Source organism: Crocodylus siamensis, chromosome 1, assembly GCF_052110815.1.
Source record: "Crocodylus siamensis isolate JL-2025a chromosome 1, ASM5211081v1, whole genome shotgun sequence".
In the NCBI taxonomy this organism is placed as follows: domain Eukaryota; kingdom Metazoa; phylum Chordata; order Crocodylia; family Crocodylidae; genus Crocodylus; species Crocodylus siamensis.
The window spans coordinates 210,106,089-210,124,681 of record NC_143395.1 but is presented as its reverse complement, the minus strand read 5'-3'; the positions used below and the strand labels follow the sequence as shown (position 1 = coordinate 210,124,681).

At 47.7% G+C, this 18,593-nt stretch overlaps 1 protein-coding gene across 2 annotated transcripts in view; it reads right to left on the bottom strand.

Annotated features, from left to right (window-relative positions):
* NCAPD2 (non-SMC condensin I complex subunit D2) overlaps positions 1-18,593 on the bottom strand; it is a 52,113-nt gene that overhangs the window by 26,004 nt on the left and 7,516 nt on the right. For both annotated transcript variants that reach the window (XM_090054637.1, XM_090054647.1), the window contains exons 9-17: positions 13,317-13,451; positions 12,315-12,399; positions 11,869-12,049; positions 11,553-11,680; positions 9,761-9,970; positions 6,264-6,438; positions 2,516-2,600; positions 1,309-1,442; positions 783-915 (exon numbers count right to left, since the gene is read on the bottom strand). In XM_090054637.1, coding sequence (XP_089910763.1) covers positions 783-915; positions 1,309-1,442; positions 2,516-2,600; positions 6,264-6,438; positions 9,761-9,970; positions 11,553-11,680; positions 11,869-12,049; positions 12,315-12,399; positions 13,317-13,451 — 1,266 coding nt within the window. The remainder of the gene's footprint in view (positions 1-782; positions 916-1,308; positions 1,443-2,515; positions 2,601-6,263; positions 6,439-9,760; positions 9,971-11,552; positions 11,681-11,868; positions 12,050-12,314; positions 12,400-13,316; positions 13,452-18,593) is intronic.

Below are 18,593 nucleotides of genomic sequence, written 5' to 3'. Positions count from 1 at the left end.
TGTTGGGGTGCCGATCAAGGCCCCTGCGGTAAGGGACGGAGTGCAGCATAGGCAGGAGCAGGTTGGGGTGAAAGGGGCCGCGGCCAGGGTCCCACTCATCCCAGCCCCTGCTCCTGCCCTGCTCCCTCCCTCACCACAGGGACCTTGATTTGTCCCTTCTCCCACGGTGAGGGAGGGAGTGGGGCTCAGGATTGAGCCCCCCACAGTGCAGGAGGGAATGGGGCAGGAGTGAATGATTCACCCCTGCCCCTGGCCTGCTCCCTCCTGCACTGTGGGGACTGTCCCATGAGTCGGCCCAGCTGGGCCCCCATTCACCGTGAATAGGGCCCTGGCCGGGCTGGGGGACAATTGGAGCCCAACCACTCCTTCAGGGGCACAGGCAGGCAGGCTCCCGCTGCTGTGCACACCACGGGAGAATCGGGGCGGGGGCATGTTCTCCTCTGTTCTGTGTCCCTAGAGGAGCTGTCGGGCTCCAACTGCCCCACAACCCAGCCACATGCAGTTGTCCTTCCCTTTTTCTTTCCCACTGCTTTTTCCTTTTCCTCCCTCCCCTCCCCCAGCTACATGCAGTTGTCTTTGCCCATGAAGGACAAAAGTATAATTTATCACCAAATAAAGTAGGCCTTGCCCTGCCAATTATCTTTTAGCTGACACCAGTGAAACCAGAAAAGTCACACAGATGGGAGGTCCTAAGTTTGAAGTTTATTTTTTAACATGGGGGGGCTCATCAGAAGATGCCTAGCTCCTGTTCTGTGAGCTCCCTGAAGAAGGAAGAATGTTACCTTGTTGCAACCAGCCAGTTTGGAAATAGCATTGCACACTTCTTTGGCAAAGCGATAGTCTTTGTGAACCTTCTCATCTAGCCCCACTGTCACCAAAACATCCAAGTTACTGCCCACGATCTCTGGCTTTCCCCTGTAGTGAGGTAAAACACACAGGAGTTGCCAAGAGTAACTCTAGAAAGCTTGTAGCAAACATACAACCAGCCAAGGTTTACTTTGTGCACTGAGGAAGAATGGAGACTTGGGCATGAGTTGTTTTCAGCTGACACTTCAGATTCAGCTGAGAAGGCAGTAAACCATACTTCTGCAAGTTGGATATTACACATGCTGTAATGGGGGTCTGAACATTGGAATGCGTTGAAGTAAACAGCTATTTGCATTGTAGTAAAAACACTGCCAAGTCTTCCATAGGCCACCTCCTTCCAGAACAGTCATTTAGGATAAGAAAGGGGGAATGAGGAGCAGTCATCATGGCTGCCATGGGGCCATAATCAATTATTTAGAGACAGCTACACTTTGAGCTTACCTTGCCATCATGCCCAGCAGCATGATAGCAGCCTGGCGCTCCAGTGATGAACACTCCAATTTCTCTGTGAACTGCTCCCAAAGCAACTGGATCACAGATGGCTTTATTTCATCTTTCTGAACAAACTCGCAGATCTGGGGAGGAACAGGACACAATAACTAAGCATACAATACTAGAGCAAGTGGAATGGCTGCCACAATCCATCTGTGCCTAGGAGGGCATTTTATTGGAAAGACTGTAACATTTTGAGCAGGACAAAGGCTCAAGGCAGACTCAAACATACTAGATGTGCACCAAGAGAGACTTTTCGGGCCAATACTGATGGCCAATTTTTAACAAACCCTGCTGGCTCATACCAATCTGATTCTGATATGCAGCCCCGCAGCGTGAAGAACAGCTGTTAAGTCTGTTGTGGGAAAAAGGGGGGAGGGAAGGGGTGTGTGTGTGTGTGTGTGTGTGTGTGTGTGTGTGTGTGTGTGTGTGTGTGTGTGTGTGTGTGTGTGTGTGTGTGTGTGTGTGTGTGTGTGTGTGTGTGTGTGTGTGTGTGTGTGTGTGTGTGTGTGTGTGTGTGTGTGTGTGTGTGGTGGGGCCCCCATCAAGGCCCCTGCGGCGAGGGAGGAAGTAGGGCTGGTGCTGGGGCAGGTGCTGCCCAGCTGGGGTGTCGGGGGCACCTCCCGCCACTGTGTGCACCCTGGGAGGCATGGGGGTATCTGCCCCTGGATATGTGCATGGGGTGGGGTAAGGCACTGTGCCTGGCTCATCCCAGCAGGGGCTGGGCCAGACTGAGCTCAGCAGTGGTGCTGGGAGGGGGGTTGGCAGGGACTACAGCAAATTTTGGAGTGGCTTCAGCCACCCAGGCCTCCCTCCCTGCCCCACTCACTCCTTCACTGCAGGCTCTGTCCCATGCCCCACCTGGGCAGCACCTACCCCTACCCCTGCTCCACTCACTCCCTCACTGCAGGGGCCTCAACCTGCCCCTCCCCCCCACACCCCTTCCCTCCCCCTTTCTTCATCAGCCGGACCTGGCTGCTCTCCATGCTGCCAGGCTGTGCTGTAATTACACGCATGCATGCGGTATTCATTGGCCATATCAAACAAAAAAAGCCGATTGTCAATACTCTCAATTTTCCTCATATCGGTGCCAATCCAATATGGGACCAATGTATTGGTGCACCTCTAAAACATACAGAATGGGATTAGCACTTACTATTTCCTCCAAGCACTGAATGGTCCCAAGTGAGGCATCCACCATAAGGAGGGAGAGAGATTGCACCTGGTTCTGGGCCCTAACTCTGTTTTGGAGATAGATAGACAGAAGACAGTTTGCATGATTATACTCTCCTAGATCCAGAATCCACAAACAGGGATAGAGAATTTTCTCGATACAGTAACAGGAATGCTTTAAGGGAGCCTGTCTAGATATATGTTCCACTAGGTAGTGGCATCCAAGCAATCCATATACTACAGTTGAGATTTTTTTGTCCTAATAGTACCTGTAAACCATAATGTAGAACCTATAGAGCAGGGATGGGCAAAATACGGCTCATGGGCCAAATTTGGCCCACCAACAGACTCAATCTGGTCCACAGGTAGACAGCTGCCAACTCACTGGATCTGGCCTGTGTGCGACTGATGACTCCGATTGCCATGCGGTGCCAGGCAGGTGGACTACTTCCACCGAGCAGCATCAGCCCTCAACACAGCAGCATCAGCTGTGGACCCGGGCAGGGCTTCTGCTGCAGCAGGCAGGCAGGTGGTGGCATCAGCTGTGGATGCCACTGGCATGTCCAGTAGCCCTGATGCAGAACCCACTGGCAGCAACCACAGCTGATGTTGCCACTCTCCCAGCACAATGAAAGCTCCTGCCTGGAGCCCTGATCTGGAACATACTAGTAGTGTCAGCTGTGGATACAGGCAGGAACTTCTACTGTAGCAGATGGGCAGCACCATCAGCTGTGACACTGCCAGCAGGTTCTGCATTGGGGTTCTGGAACCTGCTCACTGTGCCCACAGCTGATGCTGCCACCCACCTGCCACAGGGGAAGTCTCCATTTGGGTCCAAAGCTGAGCTTCAGGGCTCCTGACAAACAACAGCTCTGGCCAGGTTCGGGAGCAAGATAGCTATGAGAGGAGCCAGACAGAGAGACAGACTGATATGGTTCTTGCCAGGTCCCCAAAACTCATTAAATAGCCCTCCAGTCAAAATAATTGCCTATCCCTGCTGTAGAGGGTAGGGTAGATCTGCACATCCTCACACTCTGCACCAAAGGGCCCTCTATTCTTTCATTTCTTCTCAGCTACAGAATCCCAAGATGCCAGAGGATCATAAGAGAGAATGGAAGGCATAATATGGAATGTGTATAGGGACAAGACAGCTGAAGAACACAAGACTGAAGGAATCTTCTGTGCCATCAAGTTCAAGCCTCTGCAACCACAGGCAACCATGCAACAAAGGATTTGTCCAGAACAGTCCACAGAAATATCCTTTCTAGCCCCTCTTTCCTACCACAGCCACAAAGCACCCTATGAGGGAAAATGTCTACAATGTGCCACGAGAAGAGGAGACAAGGGTCTCTCTCAGGCTGCCAGTTACTGTGATAAGCAACTTCTTTCTCCTTGAAGTGTTTAGCCATTGTACATAAAGAATCAAAACAGTTTCCAAATTCACCTGCAGGCAAGATCTTGCAGTCCTGGGCAAAGAATGACTATAGACCTGCTTTCCTAACTACAATATCTGACCTCAATGCTTCAGTAAACTCATAGCACTTGCCAGGTGCCAGCCGGGCAGATATCTAGAATGCTGAAATTCTTGGAAATCCACAGCTTACTTGGGTTCTGGTGGAGTGTGTTCCAAGTACTGCTGGAGGCTCCAGCCTTAGTTGCACTAAATTCTGTTATGAAATCGGAGGGATCTGTTTAGCATGGTACAGGCTACAGCAAAAGCTCTGTTATCCGGCATCCCCTGGGAATGGGGAATGGGGGTTAATCAAATGCGCGCTCTCTGGTGCACTCCCTGGCATCAGTGTGCCAGAGGACAGGGAGGGGGGACCCCGCACAGGCTGCTTTGCCCCAGGCCATGGGCCAAAGAAGTGAAGAAGAACTCGGCTTGTGGCAATTAAACTGGAAGCAGGACTTCCAGTTTCGCTTTTGCCACATCCCTCAGATGCTGGTTAGTAGAGCTTTCCGATTGATAAAGCACAGGATAACACAGCTTTTGCTGTATATCTTTTCATCCTTCCACTATGGCAAAAAAAGCAATGGGGACAATATGAAAGATCTGTAAAGAGCAACACCTCCACTCTGTTGGAGATTTCAGAAGAAACACTAACATCTAGATCTTCTGGCTCATCTCCAGCACAACTCGGGACAGGAACTTAGAATACACACAAACTTTTTTCTGGATAGGACATAGGTCTATGGAGAATCTGCCATTAGCATCTCGATCTGCATTTTGACTAAAGAGGACTACAAACTAAGATCTCACCTATCTGTGAAGGCACCTGAAACGTACAGGTTGACATAATATCATAAATTCATCAGAGCTGCAAAGAAGTTCAGGTCCCAAAGGGATCAGACTTCTCTCCACAGGGAAGACCAGGATTGGATCCTTGGAAAACTTCAGTGCCATGGCCTGAAAACCAACTGGGTTTCCATGACAGGGAAAAGGAGAGGATGGCTTACATGAACAATAGCCAGATGGGCTTGAACGTGGAGTGCCCTAGTATCAGTGAGCAGTCCCCACGTGATCCGGCGCTGGCTAGTGTCAAGAGTTTCCAGTAAGCTGCTCCATCTCTTTAAGCAGACAGCACCAATGTCAGAAAAATGCGGGGCTGGAAGAACAATTTCCCATGGACTTGTGGCATGGCAGACGCCAGTGTCAAAGACCCCTTATGGCAGTCCTGGTGTTTATGCAGTGCCAGCAGAAAGGATTCTCTGGACCTGCATTTCAGTGCTAAATCACTGAATCCCAAATGGGAGATTTTTCCCTTGAGCCCACCTTGCAGCATCTTTCATCCAGGCTAGCTTTTCTGAGGCTGCCCTATAAATGTCATGTTTTTCATGTTTGTTAACAAAAAAACTAGGAAAGCAACATGGCCAAAGCCAAAAACAGAACTTTCTTTCCTCACTTCTCTTCTTTATGGCCAAGACCAAGAAAAATTAATTAGAATGTACAAAACCTTGTAAAAACCGGAAGCAAGTAAAACATAGGCTCAGAAGCTGAAACTGTGATCAGAATGGACAACAGAAATGCTTCACCTCAGGCCAAGAAGCTGAAGGGTAGGGACAGGAACAAGCAACATTTTTATGCGCATAGTACAGAGTACAAGGAGGAACAAGACACAGGTGCACTGTATGGGTACGGCTCCAAGCTTCAGCACAAGAGTTGTATACACATCCACAACAAAATGTACATATGGACAAGCACTGGGAGCAGGGAGTGTCCATGTGACAGGTCACAAGGAAACGCTTAGATATTTGGCAGCAAAGCACATCTTGGAACCGTACAAAAATTGGAAGCAGCCATGAGAAAAAGCATCCTTGCTGACTGACTCGCATCCCTCTGTGCAGCACAGCATTTACTAGTACAGGGGTAGCTAATCTACAGCACATGTGCCAGAAGGGGCATGGGTAGTCTGTATGGGGGATGTAGCAGACTGGGGAAGAGACAAGCAATATGGTGGTATATAGGGCAGAGAACAGAAAGCAGAGCTTATCAAGCAGGGAGCATAGATCAAGGAGCAGAAGGCAGAGCAGGAGATTGGGCAAGGGAAGGGGATTGGAGTGGCACCAAGGGAGGGTGCAGAGCTAATCTGTAGCACACCTACCAAAAAGTCTGGCCCCCACTGTTCTAGCATTTCAGTTCAGTGTGAAATACAGCTTAGTGCTAGCTGCTGGCATGCTCCAATCCCAAAAGCATGTCCCAAGAGGCATGCTAGGATTTAGACATTCCTTACCTCTCAGAATCCCCGCTGGGGCTCAGGTAGAGCCTCCTATAGGCACTCAGCACAGCTTCTCTAATGCCTGGCTCCTTTGACCATATGAGAGGGAGCATCCTGCGAACTCCAAGCACTGCCTGAGGGACTCCAAACTGTGAAACTGTCACAAAGAACTCGATAGCCTCTTGCACAACTGTAGGAAGTAGAAAGATGTTAGTGCAGCTTTGCACAGCTCCTCCCTTTCCAGTATGGCAACCATCCCTGCCACTGACAAGTAAAACTAGTTATACACCTACTGCTGCATACACACCATAGCAAACCTAAAATCATTACTGAAAGTTAGCAAATGACAAAAAACAAGGGCATGAACGATAAATAATGAAGGACAGGGTCAGTAGTATGGACATATCTGGACTGCTTGGAAGATGGGTGAAGTTAAACTGCATTTTTAAAAAACAGCCAAAAACAGGCCATACAGACCGGTCATATCTATGGAATGGTACGGAGCAGCAATTCTGAAAAAGAATCAGTATCATGGCAAACAATTAGGGGTGCACAGATAGAGATTTTGGGAGCCGATATTGATAGCCGATTTTTAAGGAGGTGTATCAGCTAATATCAATCCGATAAAGCTGAGTGGAGCTGGTAAGTCTGTTGTAGTGGAAGAGGAGTGGGGAGGAAGGGCGTGGGGGTGGCAGATTAACGCCCCCTGTAGTGAGGTAAAAGAAGTGGGGCTGGGGCTGGGGTAGGCGGTGCCCAGCTGGGGCACAGCGGGGTGCAGGATGGAGCCGTGGCTCATCCAGGGGGCGTGGGGAGGGGGAGCAGCTTCTGCTGCTGCATGCACCCCAGGAGGGCATGAGGGTGGGTGGGGAGGATGTGTGCCCCCAGATCTACGCAGGGCAGGGTGGGCTGCAGCTGCACACTGGGGCCGGGAGCTGTGCTGGGCTCTTGCTAGAGGAAGGGGCGGGGGGAAGGAAGAAAGGAAGGGGGAGGAATGGGCTGCACCTAGGGCGAGTGGTGGCAGCGCTGGGAGCAGAGGTTATGGGAAGGCTACAGCAAAATTTGGGGTGGCTTCAGCCTGATCCCACATAGTCCCCTGCCCACTGCTGCCGACACCTGCCCCAAGTGCTGTGTGGCCCAGACCCTCCCCTCTGCAACCAGGAAGAGCACAGCAGGACTCCAGGCCTCAGCTGCACCCCACCCCACCCACAGCCCCATGCCCTCCCCCAGCGTGCGCAGCAGCAGGAGCTGCTCCCTATTCCCCAGCCCACCGGATGAGTCACGGCTCTGTCCTGCGCCTCAGCCTGCCTACCCCCGCATTTTCTCCCTCACTGAAGGGGGTGTTGATCTGCCCCCCATGCCCCTCCCCCCACCCCTTCGACTTTCCAGGTGCACACAGCTCTCCAAGCTGCTGGGCTGTGCTCCTCGCTGCCTGAATGCTGCGCTGTGACTGCGCACACACATGGGGATTTATTGGCCAAATTACTGGCCACATCAGGATGATTTCCAATATAGTCATTTTCTTTATTATCAGTGCCAATCTAATATTGGATCTATACAAATGATCAGCTTCCAGAGTGACAGACTGTGACCAAAAAGTTAAGACATTTAGATACAAACTGATAAACATCAAAGAGGACTAGGCACATTTTACCATATTTTCTCATGTAGCACATGCCCCCAGATAAAACTCGCACCTTGTTTTGGGAAGGCAAAATGAAGAAAACACATTTTTACAGTCATGGTTGAATGCTGACTTAAGCAGTTGTTCCTCTGACCCTAAAGGGTGATTTCAGGGTCCTCCATCCCCACGACTGACAGAGTGAAACACAGGAACCATTTTGCAACATTTCCTTGATTCCATTCCAGTGTCAAAAATTACCATCTCACTTAAGACACGCACCCTAATTTTGAAGGACTACTTTTAGGGAGAAAAGTATGTGGAGCATGCAAGTAAGTATAACATCTGAATCTGACAACAGTTAGTAACCAAAATATTTTGTCCAGTTCTGGTACTACAACTTCAAAAAGGTATCAATAAAACAAACACAGTGCAGAGATGTGTGCACTATAAACCACAGAATGCTGGGGTAGATGGACCTGTGGTCTGACTCAGTGTGGCACTTCTTAAGTAAATACTGGGAGTCAACAAGGGGCAAAGGAATCTCTTTATAACAAACTCTGAGTTGCGGGTCCCTCCTGGAATCTCTTTCAAAGGCCGACTACTCAAAGGCTCCTACCAACCTTTTCAGCAACGAGCTTGTGCTCGCTGAATGCCTATATGCAGCTGGATTTGCACGCCAGGTCTGAAGCTAGGCTTAAGATTTTTCTAGCAAGTAAACAAACCTAAGGCATGGTGTGGCTCTTCTGTGCTTCCTTTCTGATGCAAGAAGGGAAAAAAGACTCATAAACTACACATGGTACTGGAATGGAAACTGTGGCTGCATGGATGCCTGATGTGCCTATTAAACAAGGCGTAAATATCTGAAGTGTGAATGAAGACAATATATTGGCACAGAGCACTGAGGCCTGATCTGAGGAAAAAACCCAAAGCTCCCCTATGCAAAAGAAGGCATATGGTCTTGCAATTTTTTTTCTCTTTGTCAATGGGCAACAAGAGCAAGAAAAATACATTAACGGATGAAGTTGGCTACAAGGACTAAATTGCAGCCTAAGGACAGCCGAAAGCCTGGTCTCGAGACTAAGGTGATTAAGAAAAACTGAGAAGTAGGAAGTGCACGTTGACCTTTCAGCCCTTTGTGCAGAGCTTAAGTGGCAGGACATATACATACTGTATGGATTTGGCTTAGGCAGAGCCCAGGATCAAACATACAGCCTGAATGCCCATTCAGAGAGAAATATGCATGTGGGCAAACATAAAACAAAAATGTCTAATTCTTCAACTGCCTCAGCTATTCCACATATTAGATAAACTGGAGATTCCAACTTGTATCACGGTTCTGTGCAGCAACTAAGATTACGTGGAGCACATGTGCACCATACCCACCAGTCACACTCATCTTCCATCCGCACACCTTGCAATATAGTCAAAGAGGCAGCTTTTTTCTAACTTGGCTCACTTTGGGGAATGGCAAGCCAGCAGGAAGGGGGAAATACAGTAAGTCAGAGGTGGCTTTCACTCCTTCAGCACCAACAAAACCGAATAAAGAACTTGCCCCCCAAAACTGACTGTAGTCGCCTGATGCTTTGAAATATTTTCAGCACTTAGGCTGAAGAGGCTGGATGCCTTAACATTTGCTTAAAGTGCACCAGTGCCTCTACATACCCAAGGAAGCTCATCTCCCCCACTCTCACTTTCTCCAAGATAACTCCTCTAAGCCCCTACTGCCAGATTAATGTAATACACAGACCCCCTGTCCAGATAACTCCAGTGCCAGCCCCCATATCTGCTTATCACACCACCATCACAAAATTAGAGCTCTAACACATCTCCTTGCTGATCAAGTTTCAGACCCTGGAAGTCTTAATGTGAAGGAACCATGTTTATCACCTACCAGAGACAGAGTTTTTGTACATCATCCTGCTGACCATGTTCAAGGCTTCTATGATTTTAACAGAGAAGTTGTAGGCATCTTGCAGATACTGCACCAACATCTCCTGCTTGACCATTTCTGATGCTACCTGCTCCTCTAGTGCAAGATCTTCACTTTCAGTATTACCACTGTCATTCAAAGGCTCTGGGACACAGTTTCTCAGGTGGGAACCTACACAGTGAGGTGATGAGTCCATGAGAAGAGCTGGCAACTTAAGTGAAATGTTAACAGTTGGACAGCATTTTGTCACATCTCCCTTCAACCCACTGACCTTAGTCAAGATCTAGCAGTCCCCATTCCAAGAATATAAAACACCATTGACCATAAATCACCATTAAGCAACCAAAATGGATTGTCAATATAGCTCCATGAATCAATGTAAACTGGCAGGTATCAAGAACAAGACTGTGATGTGTTGTTAAGGGTTATAAATCTCAGGATATGGACATGTAAATAATTACTGTAAAGTGAAAAGGAACACAGCTTAATTGTGTATCAGCTGCTCTGCAGTAATAACCTCATACATACTCTTACCACATGAAAAGTGGGCTACCTACCATAGTTTACTCCTCTTTCATTAAGGAATTAATGATCTAGTTACCTTAATGTAAGAGGATGCAGATAAGCAGTAACAGAGTAAAGCAGCATCCCCCTTTTATCCTACATAACCTGTGCCCCAAAAACATCATGACTTTCACTTGGAGGGACGTGAATCTGACTCCTGGAGGAATTCAAGGCAGAGAACCAATTCCCATTGGCTAGGTTCTCTCTGGGTGTGCAGTGATCGGTAAAAGGAACATTCAGGAGTTTAGATTAACCCCTACTGATGGCCCCCCAAGGGAAGCTGAGACTGATGGCACACAAGTCCTGGAAAGCTGCTGTTCTGACATAATGATAGAGTAACTGAGTGGAACTGAAAGGACTGAAGTTCAAGTATGAGGAAAGCAGGACTTTTTTTAGTTCAGGGGTGCTCAACCCTCAGTCTGTGGGCCAAATTCAGCCCCAGGAGCCATGTCATCTAGCTTGCGGGAGTTCCCCATGGGTCTGAAAATTTGATGGCATGGGATTGGTGGCAATGTTATCTGCTACATCCCTGCTACCAAATTTCTGAACCTCTGGGGAGTCTGCAGACTGGATAGCATGATCCTGAATGTTAGATTGGGCACGCAGGATAGCGAACAGCCTGATCCTAGTTCATAGGGATGGGCAGAGGCAGTGCGAGGCCTGATTCAGGCCCATGGGACCCACTGTTGCCATGCGGGGCCCTATTCAGGTGTGGGGCTGGGTGGAGGTAGCGCAGGGCCCAACCCTGGTGCACAGGGCCCAATCCAGCCCACAAACTAGCCCCACATCACTTTTGGTACCACAGGTCCAAAAAGATTGAGCACCGTTGGTTTAGTTCAAAGTTGGTTTGATTTGGGAGGTCTATCAAAGCCACAATGAGGAAAATACTGCAAGATCATAGCTCTAGGCAGTGGCACAGAAAAAGCCCGGATGGGGGCAAAAGAAGCTGGGTGGATATACTTGCTTCAGGGGCCATTGAGGCTTTAATACTCTAAAAGGGTGGTACTGACATATGATGAGACCAGAAGACCAATTCATCATGACAACAGACGCAAGTCAGTCTTGAAGAAGTGACCAAGCAGACTAAAATGTCTGGTCCAGACAATTAAGAGAGAAGTTTTGACAGGAATGCAGATCATTTATTCTCTATAGCACTTTGATTGAAGACTGACTGACCCAGGGCAGCTACCTGTGTAGAGTGCCTTCAGGATGTCCAAGATTATGGCTTCCTTGTCATCCTTCAACTCGGAAGTGCTGATGAAGGGCTCTATTCCCTGGAAACAGCTCATAGCCTCCTGTGTAAGGCACACAGCAGCCCTGGCAGAGATGGTGCAAAACAAAACATCATCTACCAAATTAAAAGAATCAGAGTAAAAAAAACCCCTAAAATGAAAAAACACTCCCACATCAGATTCTTCCAGTTTTGCCCCTGGATCCACACCTAGCTTACAAGTGGAAGCTTCTAAAGTATCGCCTCTTCCCAAAATTGCAATGTCCCCACTTACTTATAATTTAGCTTCCTCAGTAACTGGGTAATGCGCTCTGCTGTATCCTGTGCAGTGTCTTCAACCTCTACTTCCACCTCTCTCTCCTCTTCTCCCTGTAGTGGATGAAGGAGCTGTTGCACCGTGGCCTTGAGCTCTGGCTGCATTGCTTCCCACTCCTCCTCTGGTGTAATTGCTAATGCTATAAGAAAAAAGACATGCAAACCTAGTTATACAGACTCAGACTAGAATCTGAGAGAAGGAAGCACAGCTGGGAAGAAGACCTGTACTTCCCCCTTATATCTACGTAGCAAATATCATCCCTGTTGGCTGATCTAGCCATGCCTTCCTTCCCTCACTAAGTGTAAGACTGCTGTGACTTCAGTACAAGGTAGAATAAGTTGAAAGGAATGCCAGCTATGAGGACACAGGATATCCACTGAAAAGAGCAGAAAAGAAGAAGTTACCAGATGCAGCCCTGTGTTTGTCCCTCATTTCATGCAGCTTCTGCATTTCCTTCTTGAGTGGCTCAGCCAAGTCAGAACAGCTTATCTGGGGATATCAAGAAAAGCAACATAAGGGATATTGCACTCTTTATACTCCATATTCTTAAACCCTGAAATCCTCCTTGTTCACCCAGAGCTTGCATTCAGCTCCCGACAAAATACCTTAAAGACATAGTGGGACAAAGTCCCAAAGCCCAAACCCCACATTTCAGAGGGACAGCCCCCTACAGCAGACTCAAATCAACTTGGTGCAGGTGGTAAGCAGAGCCAAGAGCCATATACTCTGATCACATCAGAGAATATAAGACACATATTACAGCACCTGAATCTTGGGGAAAACTGGGTCTCTAAATCTGAGCCTGATTCACAGCCAAAAAGCACATGAACGTTTGACAGCACAGAGATCCTGGTGCTTGTGCCTCAAAGGAGGAGCATGAATGCCCAACAAGCTATACTTAGGGATCTATGCAATGCAAGGTAGTTGATATTGCAGGGAGATTGCAGTCAGCCACCATTTCTGCGGGCCCACCCCATGACACTGATTGGCCAAGAGCCCCCTCCCTCCAACTGACTGTTTGTGAGGGCTGTCTGTCATGTAGCCCTTCCTCTTGCCAGCAATTGTGGGCGGGGGAAGCCACATAACAGACAGTCCTCTCAGCAGTGGGGGCACGGGTAAGAGGTGGTGGCAGCTATTTTGGGCTCTCTTTCATGCCCTCAGGCCCCCCTCTCCCCAGCTGGGCTGCAGTGCTATGAGAACTGCTGGCTCCCTCTGGGGAGCTAGCATTTTATTTTCAGTAAGGTGGGTTTTTTTTGTTTTGGGTTTTTTTTTGCAGTCGGCCTGCCAAAATTACAGAGCCCATTTTTTGCAAAGCCCACCATTTTCTCACGGAGACCACCCAATTTCAGTTTCCACGAAAAATGTGCAATCACAATTTCAGTAGGTCCCTAACTATAAGGGTTTACCTTGCAGGAGAAAGGGTTGTTAGAAAGAAATGCAGCCAGCAGCTGGACAGCATTCTTCACCACCATCACTGACTTGTCTTGGAGACGGCCAACTGCCAGACACACTACTGTATGGAATCGAGTCAATGGCAGGGCCTACACCAAGAAAAGGGAAGAGAAGTTATCCAGAAGCCCTACATGCATATAAAAGTTACTTACTGTAGTAACTGGAGTTCCTTGAAAGGTATGTTCATAAGGGTGAGCATGCATTTGAGCTCAGAGACATTTTGCTCCACTAGTATCTTCATGACATGCATGAACCTTGCTTGCATTCATGATTTGTTCCAACAAGGGGGTGCATAGTTCCCACTGTTTAGTTTCCTCTCTGCTGCAGCATCCCAGAATGTTAGGGAATCAGAGGAAGAGAAGCTAGAAGGTGCAGTGCAAGATGTATTTGTGGATAACAAACCGAAGAACCCCAGTTGCTGTAGCTTCATCTAATCTAAAAGTATCAGTGGTGGTGCAATGTTTGAAGGTATGCTTCATGCTCCAAGCAGCTCTTACAGATGGGAAGTAGGCACTAAGTTGAAGGGGAGAGAGTAGCTACCTGACATGCTGTCCAGAAAACATTGGTTCACATTTGTCCAAATCCATGTTGCTCCTATGTCTGAAATGGGCCAAATGGCTGCCAAAGGGAGAACTGAAATTCTAGGTGATGGACTGTATCTCTCAACAGTACTATCAAATGGTCTGGTTGTGATCCAAGGAACAGTGACAGGTTGTTGAGAAAGGCTGCTTCCCCAATGAAATACTCCCTCTCTTGGTGGTACAGGAGGTCTACATAAATACCACAAACATGCAGCTGGTTAGGTAAGTCATCTCTGGTCTTACTCCAGCCAACATTTATGCTTGTTTTGAGGTTAGCATGTGCTCTCTGAAGCACAGTCACACTGAAATCTGTCAAAATATACAGTGCCTCATAGGTGTCTATAATGAAAGGGAGGATCCTTCAGTGTTCCAGACCTTGCCGAGAAAAATCACAACCCTACTCATTACCACTGCCATCCCCCTTAAGAAAGATACTGTACCTCCACAGGTAGTCTTGAATGCAGCAGGTATCTTAGTAACCATATATACCCCTGCTACCAAGAGCACAAAGGCTTTCTGAGCCCAACAGTAACATAACTATGAAGGCAGCTAATCTTTCATACATCTTGAAATTGTACAGAATGAAATTATTTTTTTAATTGGGTAAGTGAACTGGAAAGTCAGAATATATACTATGCAATAACACCAATCCTTCGGGTCTCTGGCCTTTGGTGTGCTTCTGTGCTGCTTCATCTCACTGAGTGCTGTCACAACCAGGAAGGATTAGAGCTGCGTGGGTATAAAAATTCCAGTCTTAAAATGTAGTTGGTAAGATACACTGACCATGCTTGTGATGGAAACCAGAGTAATCAGCACTTAGCTGATTATTCTGGCTGAGTCCACGAAGGCCTCATTAACAGGAAGGGGCCCTCTTCCAGATTTCCAGAAGTTCATAGGTAGTCTCCTATACTTGCTCCATTGGATACTGGAAAGTCAGTGCCACCCTCTTCATAACAGAGCTGACAACACTGGTGCTGGAGTGTGGAGCCAGTGAAACTGTTTCTGGATGACTCAGTGCAAGGAGAGTAAAGGCAGAGGAAGGGTATTCTCCCTGAAAAAGGGAGTCTAAAGTTCAGTTGCGTCTTATACACTAAAGCTATGTAATGAACAATAACTGAAATAATTAAAATTCAGTCAGATTTGAGAGGAATTTTTCCCCCAGTTTTATCCTTTTGGAAGGTATGTGTGGAAGGGTGCATCTTACAAACTAGAAAATATAGCGGTTCTGTACCCAAATGCAGAATTTATTTTGGTACCCTGTGTGTCATGTAAAAACATTTCCCAGAATTGGATGTTTTCGGTCTGAAGTTATAGCTAATGTTAAGATACAAACACAAAACTGATAAAATTGACTGTATGAACCATGGATTTGGGTATAAATATATTCATAGATTCATAGATGCTAGGGTCGGAAGGGACCTCAATAGATCATCGAGTCCGACCCCCTGCATAAGCAGGAAAGAGTGCTGGGCCTACATTACCCCAGCTAGATACACATCCAACCTTCTCTTGAATACCCCCAGGGTAGGGGAGAGCACCACCTCCCTTGGGAGCCCGTTCCAGACCTTGGCCACTCAAACTGTGAAGAAGTTCCTCCTAATATCCAATCTAAATCTGCTCTCTTCTAGCTTGTGGCCATTATTTCTTGTAACCCCCGGGGGCGCCTTGGTGAATAAATACTCACCAATTCCCTTCTGTGCCCCCCTAACGAACTTATAGGCAGCCACCAGGTCGCCTCTCAACCTTCTCTTGCGGAGGCTGAAAAGGTCCAGTTTCTCTAATCTCTCCTCGTAGGGCTTGGCCTGCAGGCCCTTAACCATACGAGTGGCCCTTCTCTGGACCCTCTCCAGGTTATCCGCATCCTTCTTGAAGTGCGGCGCCCAGAATTGCACGCAGTACTCCAGCTGCAGTCTGACCAGCGCCCGATAGAGGGGAAGTATCACCTCCTTGGACCTATTTGTCATGCATCTGCTGATGCACGATAAAGTGCCATTGGCTTTTCTGATGGTTTCGTCACACTGCCGACTCATGTTCATCTTGGAGTCCACTAGGACTCCAAGATCCCTTTCCACTTCCGTGCCACCCAGCAGGTCATTTCCTAGGCTGTAGGTGTGCTGGACATTTTTCCTCCCTAGATGCAGCACTTTGCATTTCTCCTTGTTGAACTGCATTCTGTTGTTTTCTGCCCACTTGTCTAACCTGTATATTTTACTGTAACTTAATATGAACAGTAAGTTGATTGTTGAAGCAAGTGTCTGGAATGTCCCACACCAGACAAAAGCTATTAATATATGTGAGGAACCCCATCTCTAGAGCAGTGGGGGCTAACCTTTTTGGAAGGTATACCACAAATTAGCTCAGCACCCTCCCGAAGTGCCACTCCAACTCCCTTCCTTCTCCTGCCTAATCTGCTGCTCTTTTCACCTCCCTGCCCAATCTGCTGCTCTGCTTTTTGGCTCCTGCCCTATCTGCCACTTTACTGCCTGTGCCCTCTCCAGTCACATGGAGAACCTAGGCTGCAAGGCTGCCCGCATTATAGCACATGTGCTGCAGGTTGGCCACTCCTGCTCTACAGTATAAACCAGGAATTAGTATGCCTATCAATCAGCCAGGGAAGTGGCAAAAACTATCCATGTGCACCTGAGCAGAGGTGACAGCCCCAAACAACAGCTGGGTACATTTCAAAAGGGAGAAGCCATTCTTAGGACACAACCATCTAGAAGGAATCAGATGCCGAAACTGCTATTTTTCACTACTGTATTTTGCCAAATCCAAGAGAAATTCAAATTTAAGACGACCTTGCAATAATACGATTATTTACATGGAAAAATTTATACAGAAGACCTTGGCCATTCACGGGGGATACGTTCTGGAGATCCCGCAAATGACAAAATCTGCAAATACTGCACTCTGTTCATGAACAGTGCATGCCCCCAGCAGCTGGGGGAGTGGGGCACAGCTGCACTGGTGGTGGCAGAAGCCCAGCAGTGGCAAGAAGAGCTCCCACAGACACCGCTGATGCTGTAACAAGGTGAACATTTGTGGTGCACTGGGAATATTCGGCGCACCGCAAATATTTGAAACTGTGAATGCCAAACCCGTGAATAGTGAGGGTTTCCTGTACATTTGTTAAAATTGTCCATGTACAGAATCTAATTATTGGAGGGTCATCTTAAATTCATTCCTCCCCAACTGCTGCAGCTTGAAAAACAGCAGCAGGAAGACAAGCAGCAGGGGAGTCAAGTGCCCTGCCACCAGACCTTTGCTCTCTATTCCCACAATCATTGCAGTGTCTGTGCCCCTGGCACCTGCCCCCCACTACTGCTGCTTACCCTCTATTCCAGCCTCAGTTCTGAACTGGGACCCAGACCACACAGAGGTTCCAGCCCTCCCCTGGCCAGGCAGCAGTGGTTGTGGCAATGACAGTTCAACCCCCTGGACAATGTTGGAGCTGGGGCAATTCCTGGTAAGGCAAAAATAGCGTCTAGGGATCCCTGGCCTTAAGGAGTGTATCTAGGCCTCAGACAGAAAACCTGGGATAACATGAGCTGGCAGTTCTACTGGCTGAGAACACCATTTTAAAGGAAAATGAATGTGGGGTGCAATCTCAAAAGTTGTTTCTAGATAGAAAAAAAACCTCATCCTGTTTATCTCTGCTTTTATTCACTTTCCAACTTAAATTATACAAAACAAGCATAACTATATCTTGTATAATAAATCTTATCGCTGTTTTATGTACGTTACTGACTGTCTGGAATGAGGGGTATTTCCGGGGCAATAGACAAGTACAGGCATATCACTTCAGTGGAAGGGAGGATCTACAATATTTTGAAAACCAAAGGGTGAATATCCCATAAACTGGCAAACTTCCTTGGCTGAAGCTCCAAAGTCTGGTTGCTGGTAGGTAACACTGAATTTTGCTGAGGTAAGGAGTTACCCCAGGGCAAAATTTATGATGGACTCTGAGAGCTTCCAACCACAGACCACTCCACTCCACCTGGCAAGGACCCCCGTGATAGGACTCGATGGACTGAGTAACTTCTTCAACCTACCTCCTCTACCACCACGGACTATTGTATGGGTTTGTGTACATCTATTATCTCTCTCTCTCAGCATTGCAATCCCCTCCTCCCAGCTTTCCCCAGGCAGAGCTTAGTTGGCTAACACTGTATTTTCTGTAACTTAGTTGCATTCCCCTCCTCACCTCCATCCCTCTTATGTTAGTCCCTCGCTCGGGCACTCTGAATTTTATTAGAAAATGTTAAGAGTCATAGACCAAAAAAATGACAAAGCCATAAGGGAAATACAATCCGTTCTCTGCAGACACGGAGAACAGTAGAAAGAGGCTTGGAGCCGAGGTGTCATACCAGCTGCAGTCTGTGACAGTGGTGCCTTCCTCTCAAACGTCCCTTGGAATTAATGTCAGGTTGTCCTGTCTAGCAGGGCTGTGCGAATCTTTGGTTGCTGATTCAATTTGGCAGGGGTTCGGCCTGATTTGGCAGGCCAAATCTCTGAATCTGAATTGAATTAGGAGACCCTTTACTCTCTACAAATCGAATTTGAACCCTCTGAATCGATTCAGAGAGATCAGGAAGATTTGATGATTCGGACATAGAACCAGCTTTTAATGTTTTTTCTACATACCTCAAG